Genomic DNA, 9,785 nt, shown 5'->3' on the forward strand with positions numbered 1-9,785 from the left:
ATGCCACGTCAGGTGGCGACCACTCCACAGACCGCGGGCAGGGTGGCCACTCATGACCGCACCCCAACCGGTGAGGGAATCATCCGTCGCAAGTGAAACGCGGCGACAAGGAGCCCCCAGCACCGGGCCCTGAGACAAGAACCAAGGTTTCCTCCACATGTCCAAGGCACGGACAACGGCGTGACACTTTGACAGAGTGGAGCGAGTTTCCCCTCAGGAAAACCCCCTTGGTCTTGAGCCACCACTATAGGGGCCTCATGTACAGCAGGCCAGAAGGTATCATGCTGGACGCAGCTGCCATGAGCCCGAGCAGTCTCTGAAACTGCTTGACAGTGAATGGCTGGCCCTCTCGCCGAAGGGAAGAACCCGATACTGATACGCTTTGCCCCCGAAAGCGAACCTCAGGAACTTCCTGTGAGAGGGAAGGATGGGTACATGGAAATAGGCGTCTTTGAGGTCTATCGTGACAAACCAGTCCTCGGACCTGATTTGAGACACGATCTGCTTGACCGCAAGAATCTTGAACTTCAGCTGTCTGACTGAGCGGTTCAAGAGACGCAAGTCCAGTGTGGGCCTCAGCCCCCCATCCTTCTTTGGAACAATGAAGTACCGGCTGTAGAGGCCGGTGTGGACTTCGTGAGGAGGAACCAACTCGATGGCTTCCTTCCTCAGTAAAGTACCGACTTCCTGTTCCAAGACCAGAGCCTGCTCGGGCCGGACCGTAGTCACACAAACCCTGTTGAACAGCGGAGGTGGCCCATCGAACTGGATGGCCAGCCTCTACCGTCCGCAGGACCCAAAGAGACACATTCGGCAGTCGCTGCCAGGCTGCCAAACGATCTACTAAGGGAATCAGTCTCTTGAGACTGACCTCTGGTGTCAGAGAAGCGGCCAGACCGCTGCCTCGCTGCGGCGCACCGACAGGAGACGCGTGATCTGGCGGCTGAGGCGAGTTTCTCAGGCCCGCTGAAATCACAGGCGGAAGAACCTGAGAATAACACTCGCTGGGACCTGCTGTGCCCTGGAACTGCAGGGTTGACAGAGAAATCCCCGGAGGGCACCGAGGGGAGACGGTCACCGTGTGCCACGGTGTAAGCCGCTCCACCCCAGTAGGGGTCGCCCTCCGCAGTCCTGGGGCTCGCCCGTCAGGACCTCTGAAAGAACCAGACCCTGCAAGGCAGGACCCACAGAAACACATTGGCAGTTGTTTCCACGCTGCCAAATGGTCTCCTGAGGGAATCAGTCTCTCGAGACTGACCTCTGGTAAATAGAAGCCGCCAGACCGCTGTCTCGATGCGGCGCACCAGAAGAAAACGCGCGATCTGGCTGCTAGTATGCGGAGGAGGCTGCCCGCCCAGCAGCCACCTCCCACTGGGGCGAAGGAGGCGGCGAAACCTCGTGAACGTTCGTTACATCAACCTCCTCGGAGGAAGAGAGACGAAGCGTTGAGCCCTCATCTCGGGGGGAAGAGACCGCTTCCAATCGAGAGACGGGGGCGCCAGATCTGGCGGATACGGGAGGAGATAGGGACATGCCCGTCTCACTCTCGCCAGCCAGATCAGCCTGCGAGCCCCACGAGTGCAGCCGCCGCTCTGCCTCGACAAAAACGGGACCAGTACACTTCCTCTCTGTAGTGCGTTTCATCATTCTTGCTGATGAGACCTACCACTGTTGTGTCATCAGCAAACTTGATGATGTGGTTGGAGCTGAACTTGGCAGTGCAGTCGTGGGTCAGCAGTGTGAAGAGAAGCGGGCTAAGCACACAGCCTTGTGGGGCACCTGTGCTCAGTGTTGTAGTGCTCGAGGTGTTGTTGCCGACATGGACTGACTGAGGTCTTCCAGTTAGAAAGTCCAGGATCCAGTTACAAAGGGAATTGTTAAGGCCCAGCAGGTTTAGCTTATTTATGAGCTGTTGTGGGATTATTGTGTTGAATGCCGAGCTGAAGTCAATGAACAGCATTCTAACATAGGAGTCTTTATTTTCTAGGTGGGTAAGAGCCAGGTGGAGGGTGGAGGAAATTGCATCGTCCGTTGAGCGGTTTGGACGGTATGCAAACTGGAGCGGGTCGAGTGTGTTGGGGAGGCTGGTTTTGATGTTATGCATGACTAGCCTCTCAAAGCACTTCATCGTGATTGGAGTCAGTGCTATGGGACGGTAGTCATTGAGACAGGACACAGGTGATTTCTTTGGTAGTGGTATGATTGTTGTGGATTTGAGACATGTGGGGACGACTGCCTGGCTCAGCGAGGTGTTGAAGATATCTGTTAGGACATCTGTCAGCTGTGCAGCACAGTCTCTCAGAACACGGCCAGGTGTGTTGTCAGGACCCGCAGCCTTGCGTGGGTTAATCCTAGATAGGGTCTTCCTTACATCGGCTGGAGACAGACAGAGCGCCCGGTCGTTGGCAGGTGTGGGCAGTTTTTGTGCAGGTGTGTCATTCTGCATTTCAAACCGTGAATAAAAGTGGTTGAGTGCATCGGGGAGGGATGTGTCCTCATCACAGGCCTGTGGCGGGGGCTTGTAGTCAGTGATGGTCTGAATGGCTTGCCACAGGCTCCGTGTGTCTCTGCTGTCTGTGAAGTGGTTGTTGATTTTTTGGGCATATGACCGTTTTGCTTTTTTGATGCCACAGGACAGATTGGCTCTTGCTGTTTTGAGGGCTGCTTTATCTCCTGATCTGAATGCTTCATCTCTGGTCTTTAGCAGCCCACGAACCTCTGCTGTCATCCATGACTTCTGGTTTGCACGTGTGGTGATGGTCTTGGTGACTGTCACATCATCAGTTTGAGGTCTATCGTGACAAACCAGTCCTCGGACCTGATTTGAGACACGATCTGCTTGACCGCAAGAATCTTGAACTTCAGCTGTCTGACTGAGCGGTTCAAGAGACGCAAGTCCAGTGTGGGCCTCAGCCCCCCATCCTTCTTTGGAACAATGAAGTACCGGCTGTAGAGGCCGGTGTGGACTTCGTGAGGAGGAACCAACTCGATGGCTTCCTTCCTCAGTAAAGTACCGACTTCCTGTTCCAAGACCAGAGCCTGCTCGGGCCGGACCGTAGTCACACAAACCCTGTTGAACAGCGGAGGTGGCCCATCGAACTGGATGGCCAGCCTCTACCGTCCGCAGGACCCAAAGAGACACATTCGGCAGTCGCTGCCAGGCTGCCAAACGATCTACTAAGGGAATCAGTCTCTTGAAACTGACCTCTGGTGTCAGAGAAGCGGCCAGACCGCTGCCTCGCTGCGGCGCACCGACAGGAGACGCGTGATCTGGCGGCTGAGGCGAGTTTCTCAGGTCCGCTGAAATCACAGGCGGAAGAACCTGAGAATAACACTCGCTGGGACCTGCTGTGCCCTGGAACTGCAGGGTTGACAGATAAATCCCCGGAGGGCACCGAGGGGAGACGGTCACCGTGTGCCACGGTGTAAGCCGCTCCACCCCAGTAGGGGTCGCCCTCCGCAGTCCTGGGGCTCGCCCGTCAGGACCTCTGAAAGAACCAGACCCTGCAAGGCAGGACCCACAGAAACACATTGGCAGTTGTTTCCACGCTGCCAAATGGTCTCCTGAGGCAATCAGTCTCTCGAGACTGACCTCTGGTAAATAGAAGCCGCCAGACCGCTGTCTCGATGCGGCGCACCAGAAGAAAACGCGCGATCTGGCTGCTAGTATGCGGAGGAGGCTGCCCGCCCAGCAGCCACCTCCCACTGGGGCGAAGGAGGCGGCGAAACCTCGTGAACGTTCGTTACATCAACCTCCTCGGAGGAAGAGAGACGAAGCGTTGAGCCCTCATCTCGGGGGGAAGAGACCGCTTCCAATCGAGAGACGGGGGCGCCAGATCTGGCGGATACGGGAGGAGATAGGGACATGCCCGTCTCACTCTCGCCAGCCAGATCAGCCTGCGAGCCCCACGAGTGCAGCCGCCGCTCTGCCTCGACAAAAACGGGACCAGTACACTTCCTCTCTGTAGTGCGTTTCATCATTCTTGCTGATGAGACCTACCACTGTTGTGTCATCAGCAAACTTGATGATGTGGTTGGAGCTGAACTTGGCAGTGCAGTCGTGGGTCAGCAGTGTGAAGAGAAGCGGGCTAAGCACACAGCCTTGTGGGGCACCTGTGCTCAGTGTTGTAGTGCTCGAGGTGTTGTTGCCGACATGGACTGACTGAGGTCTTCCAGTTAGAAAGTCCAGGATCCAGTTACAAAGGGAATTGTTAAGGCCCAGCAGGTTTAGCTTATTTATGAGCTGTTGTGGGATTATTGTGTTGAATGCCGAGCTGAAGTCAATGAACAGCATTCTAACATAGGAGTCTTTATTTTCTAGGTGGGTAAGAGCCAGGTGGAGGGTGGAGGAAATTGCATCGTCCGTTGAGCGGTTTGGACGGTATGCAAACTGGAGCGGGTCGAGTGTGTTGGGGAGGCTGATTTTGATGTTATGCATGACTAGCCTCTCAAAGCACTTCATCGTGATTGGAGTCAGTGCTATGGGACGGTAGTCATTAAGACAGGACACAGGTGATTTCTTTGGTAGTGGTATGATTGTTGTGGATTTGAGACATGTGGGGACGACTGCCTGGCTCAGCGAGGTGTTGAAGATATCTGTTAGGACATCTGTCAGCTGTGCAGCACAGTCTCTCAGAACACGGCCAGGTGTGTTGTCAGGACCCGCAGCCTTGCGTGGGTTAATCCTAGATAGGGTCTTCCTTACATCGGCTGGAGACAGACAGAGCGCCCGGTCGTTGGCAGGTGTGGGCAGTTTTTGTGCAGGTGTGTCATTCTGCATTTCAAACCGTGAATAAAAGTGGTTGAGTGCATCGGGGAGGGATGTGTCCTCATCACAGGCCTGTGGCGGGGGCTTGTAGTCAGTGATGGTCTGAATGGCTTGCCACAGGCTCCGTGTGTCTCTGCTGTCTGTGAAGTGGTTGTTGATTTTTTGGGCATATGACCGTTTTGCTTTTTTGATGCCACAGGACAGATTGGCTCTTGCTGTTTTGAGGGCTGCTTTATCTCCTGATCTGAATGCTTCATCTCTGGTCTTTAGCAGCCCACGAACCTCTGCTGTCATCCATGACTTCTGGTTTGCACGTGTGGTGATGGTCTTGGTGACTGTCACATCATCAGTGCACTTTTTGATGTAAGCAGTCACAGTTTCTTGTCCAAGTCTGGTCTGTTCAAATTCAGGTCTGTGTGGTTGTTGTAGGTGGCTGCCTCTTTAAACATGTTCCAGTCTGTGTCCTGGAAGCAGTCCTGCAGTGCTGAGGTGGCATTGTCTGGCCATACTGTGATCTGCTTTTCAACCGGTTTGGTGAGTTTGAGAAGTGGTCTATATGCTGGGATTAGCATAACAGTGATGTGGTCGGAGTACCCGAGGTGGGGGCGGGGTTCAGCCTTGTAAGCATTCTTAACTGTTGTGTAAACAAAGTCCAGTGTGTTGTTTCCCCTTCTTGCAAAGTTCACATGTTGGTAGAACTTTGGCAAAACTGTCTTTGTTTGCGTGGTGGAAGTCACCGGCTATGATGAAAAAGCCGCCAGGGTTTTTTGTTTGTTGTTCACTGATGGCGCTATACAGTTCACGAAGCGCATCCTTAGCGTTTGCACACGGGGGGATGTAAACCGCAACGATAACAATGGCCGTGAAGTCCCGCGGCAGATAGAACGGTCGACACTTCACAACCATAAACTCCACCAGCGATGAACAGTGTTTTGATAATACCGCAGCATTGTTACACCAGTCTTTGTTGATATACACACACAAGCCACCTCCGTGTGTCTTACCAGACAGTGATGAATCTCTGTCCGCTTGGAAGTTGGTTAGCCTGTGCAATTGAATGGCGGAGTCCGGGATGTTGTCGTTTAGCCATGTTTCGGTGAAAACAAACACACAACAGTCCCTTGCCTCATGCTGTGTAGATCGACTGAGTTGAATTAAGTCCAGTTTGTTTTCCAGAGAGCGAACGTTTGAGAGCATGAGTGTTGGAAGAGCCGGTCTTGAGGGGTTAGCTCTTAGCCTAGCTCGTATACCTCCGCGCTTACCGTGCTTCCGTCCTCTCTCACACCGCTTGCGACGCTGCCTTGTGCGGGTAGCATCAGTAGGCGAGGCCGCGGTCTCGAACAGCCGACATTAAACGTCATAAAAGCACCGTCTTTGGGACCCGGAGCAGCTGCAGCGATCGATCGCGCCGCCATCATCCACCATCCAATGCGGGCAATGCGGGCAATCGACTCCCTCGAGAGCTGATACCGCATGCTCCGCACCCAGGCAGACCACGCACCGATTGTGTGTGTGTCCCCACTCGTGATGTAGCGAGGGCAGGGACTAACACACAACCTGAAACGCGATCTGAAATCGCCCATAGTCTTAGCCTTAGGTTTAGGCATCTCCTTTTTTTGGACAGACAACATTAAATAAGACTCACAAGACAGAAATCAGACTGACAACACACAGAGCGCTTGCTGAATGACAAAAATCTGTAGCCACACTTCCGGCATCCCTGCCAGCGCTTGCTTCATGACTTGAAGCTGACGCCGGCTCCGCCGCACGTGCTTATATACTTCCTGGTCGTGACGTCACCCTACCCGTGACGCCTCGCCCTACCTTTCGACTGGTTGTAGACGATATTCAGAGCGTCGGTCACGCTGATGGCGTTGCCATATGCGTTTTGACGCAGCTCGAAGTTCCTGGAAGGGAACTACAGTTTCTGTTCTGTGGTTTCTACAAGTAAGATCATTTCTACATTTCACTGCATTTGCCAAGTAACCAGAGGTGGACAGTAACAAAGTACATTTACTTGAGTACTCTACTTCAGTACACTTTTTAAGTATCTGTACTTTGCCTGAGTATTATTTTTTCTAGAAACTTGCTACTTCAACTTCACGACATTTGAAAGACAAATATCGTACTTTTTACTTCGCTACATTTATATCAAGGTCCCCAAGTAGAAATTTATTTGTAGCAGTTTTTCTAGTATGCTCATTTTCAGATTCACTGAAACCTTTTTTTTCTGCGAAAATCCGGCCTGCGATCTGCCAGGACCTTCCAGTGTTGCCAAGTCTTACAGTATTTCTAAGCCTGCAGTTTTCCACCTAGCTTTGAATGGATATTTGATTATTTTTTTAATGCAAATCTTTCAACCTCAAGACCTTCCCCGCTAAACTAATGTAAATGTCTGCACTACTGCTGAGCTAAGAGTGCTCTAAAAAGGCAAATAAGATAATAAAAGATGAAAAAGGCACATATTTATAGTGTGGTGTGATCATCTGTGTGTTCACTACCCTGATTTTTTTAAGAGACAACTGTATGTGATGCCTAACATAGGCCGAGCGCTACGATCAAAGATCACAGAAAATAAATGATCGTCATAAGGCAAATACAATTACTACACCTTGATCTACGTGACAAATAAAATATATAGTTTTTATTCTGTGTGAACTCGCATATGTACGTGTTAACTCATTAAAGCTCTTTGGAAAATTAACCATGTTTTTACTATAGTAACTAGTTTAGCTATGGTATTTGCAGTAAAATCACAGTATCAACAAATTTACTATTCTCTCACTATAGTAACCATAATTATGCTATTTGTAGTAAAACTGCAGTAACCACAAATTTAACAGTTTCATTATAGTAACTATAGTTTAATTTTTCGTAGTTAAACTAGGGCAATACAAATGCTATAAAACCTTACTGCTCAGGCCTACTGGTAAATTGCTGCTAAAAACTGGTCAAGGAAGTATATAAATCTGAACATTATTTTATTTTCAAAACACTGCACATAAATACATATATTTTTGGCAAACAAATGATCAATAAGTAGGTAGTAAATGATCACACAGGTCAAAATGTTTCCACTTTTTTACAACTTTGTAATCTAAACTGGGAATTGATAAGAATTGAAATCAATACACAGAATCAGAATAGGAATGGATAAAATTCAAACAATATCCAGCCCTAGCCACATGTTGTGAAGTTCACTGATTTCTGAGCATGTTATGAACACTGATCAGTTGATGGCAAAATTCAAAAAGACGGTTCTTTGGCACAACATGCACACCCATGGCCATACTGAGAGAGTATGTTCCAGTTCTCTAAAAAGACTAAAGATTTGTTTTCTTTTCAATGTTTGCCTAAAATGAATCATATCGTAGCCTTCAATATCTCTTTGAAAAAGAACTTTGTAACTTTTATACAAGTATTAAAATTAGTTCAAGCTGCAGGAGTGTTAAATAAAAAAAAGTAAAGATGAGTATTTTCATTCAGTTGTTCCATTTCTATAGGTTTGGTAACATAAAAGCTCTTAATTCTAAAGATAATGAGTGTATTCAGTCGGTTGCATTAGTGGCATAAGGTATTGTAAGTATCCAACAATGACAATAAAACAATGCATTTACTTTTTACTTTTGATACTTATGTACTTTTAAAAGCATGTACTTTTACTTAAGTAAAAACCTGTCTTTATAACTTTAACTTGTAGTGGACTAGTATTTGACCAGTACTATCTGTACTTTCACTCAAATAATGAAGTTGTGTACTTTGTCCGCTTCTGCAAGTAACCATGTAATAAATGGCATAATGTGACATTATGTAATGTAATATTACAGTGAGCCAGTCATGATCAGACATGAACACACACTTCAGCTCTTTATATGGGTGTGAATAATTACCTGATCTTGAATCTGTAATTCCACTAATAATCAGCAAAGTCAAACAAATGAGCCTCATCTCTAAAGGACACAGATGCTAAAAAGAAAGAAAAAAGAAAGTATAATAAACAGTCATCTCGTGTTAACATGCATGTGTTGGCTCTGAATACTTGCACATTTACACTTATGAGATGAATACAACAATTTACATACAGATCTAGAATCAGTTGGTTAAATTAGTCTAGACAAAGGAGGATCACATGCACAACATGTAGTATTATTTGACTTTAAAAAAAAAAAGTGTTTAAATATATAGTTTAGTATCACTTAAGGACCTACCTAACCGCTCAAACGCTGATCTCAAGTCACACTGATAGACACACTAGCTGTGTCCCAAAGTTTAGTGTACACACTTTGAAGTCCACGGACTCGGAAGGCCACGCCTCCGAAGTGCATGAGAAGCTCCGCCTTCCAGGATTTCCAGCAGGTATTCCCTATTGCTGCTCTTGTGGCATAGCAACAGTGCAAGAGGAGGGCTGCCATTGTAACAGGTACAGAAAGTATTGTGTTCATGTGTATTTAGAATTACACAAAATGTTCAAATGTGTACCTGATATGCCTGTCTGTGATATGTTGAAACTAATTTCCTGTCTTTGCACCTCCTCTTCCCTTTCTGCATTGTCTCTGCATGGGAGAGGTGGGTTCCTAATGAGCTCTGATCAATCTAATTACATCTTTTTCTTTTGAATTACTTTTGTACTTAAATTTGTCATTTAGATCATATCTGTGACATTATTTCACCTGTATATTTGATTATTTTCATATTTCCATCAAGTTTAATCAGTTTTCTGTCCGACGTGAACTTGAAGCACGTGCTGATTACACTGCAATTTACATTCATGTTACAGAAAGGGGAAAAGGGCGAATTCACACCGTATACATAATTTTATGTCTTATCAGGTATGCTGTTTTGTTACTAATGTTGTTAAAATAATTCCATTGTCTGAATATCTCTTCCTCTGCCCCTTTCTGCATTGTCTCTGCATGGGAGAGAAAGGGGAAAAGGGCGAATTCACACCGTATACATAATTTTATGTCTTATCAGATTAAAAGAAGAGTCGAACCGTCAGCTGATGTCCGTGTGGTCA

At 47.9% G+C, this 9,785-nt stretch overlaps 1 protein-coding gene across 1 annotated transcript in view; it reads right to left on the bottom strand.

Moving 5' to 3' along the window:
* LOC306861424 (butyrophilin subfamily 1 member A1-like) overlaps positions 1 to 8,732 on the bottom strand; it is a 28,169-nt gene extending 19,437 nt beyond the window's left edge. The window contains exon 1 of the mRNA XM_079403671.1: positions 8,659 to 8,732. Coding sequence (XP_079259797.1) covers positions 8,659 to 8,716 — 58 coding nt within the window. The 5' untranslated portion in view covers positions 8,717 to 8,732. The remainder of the gene's footprint in view (positions 1 to 8,658) is intronic.
* Positions 8,733 to 9,785: the final 1,053 nt, after the last annotated feature.

This window comes from Barbus barbus, assembly GCF_936440315.1.
Source record: "Barbus barbus genome assembly, chromosome: 4".
Classification (NCBI taxonomy): domain Eukaryota; kingdom Metazoa; phylum Chordata; class Actinopteri; order Cypriniformes; family Cyprinidae; genus Barbus; species Barbus barbus.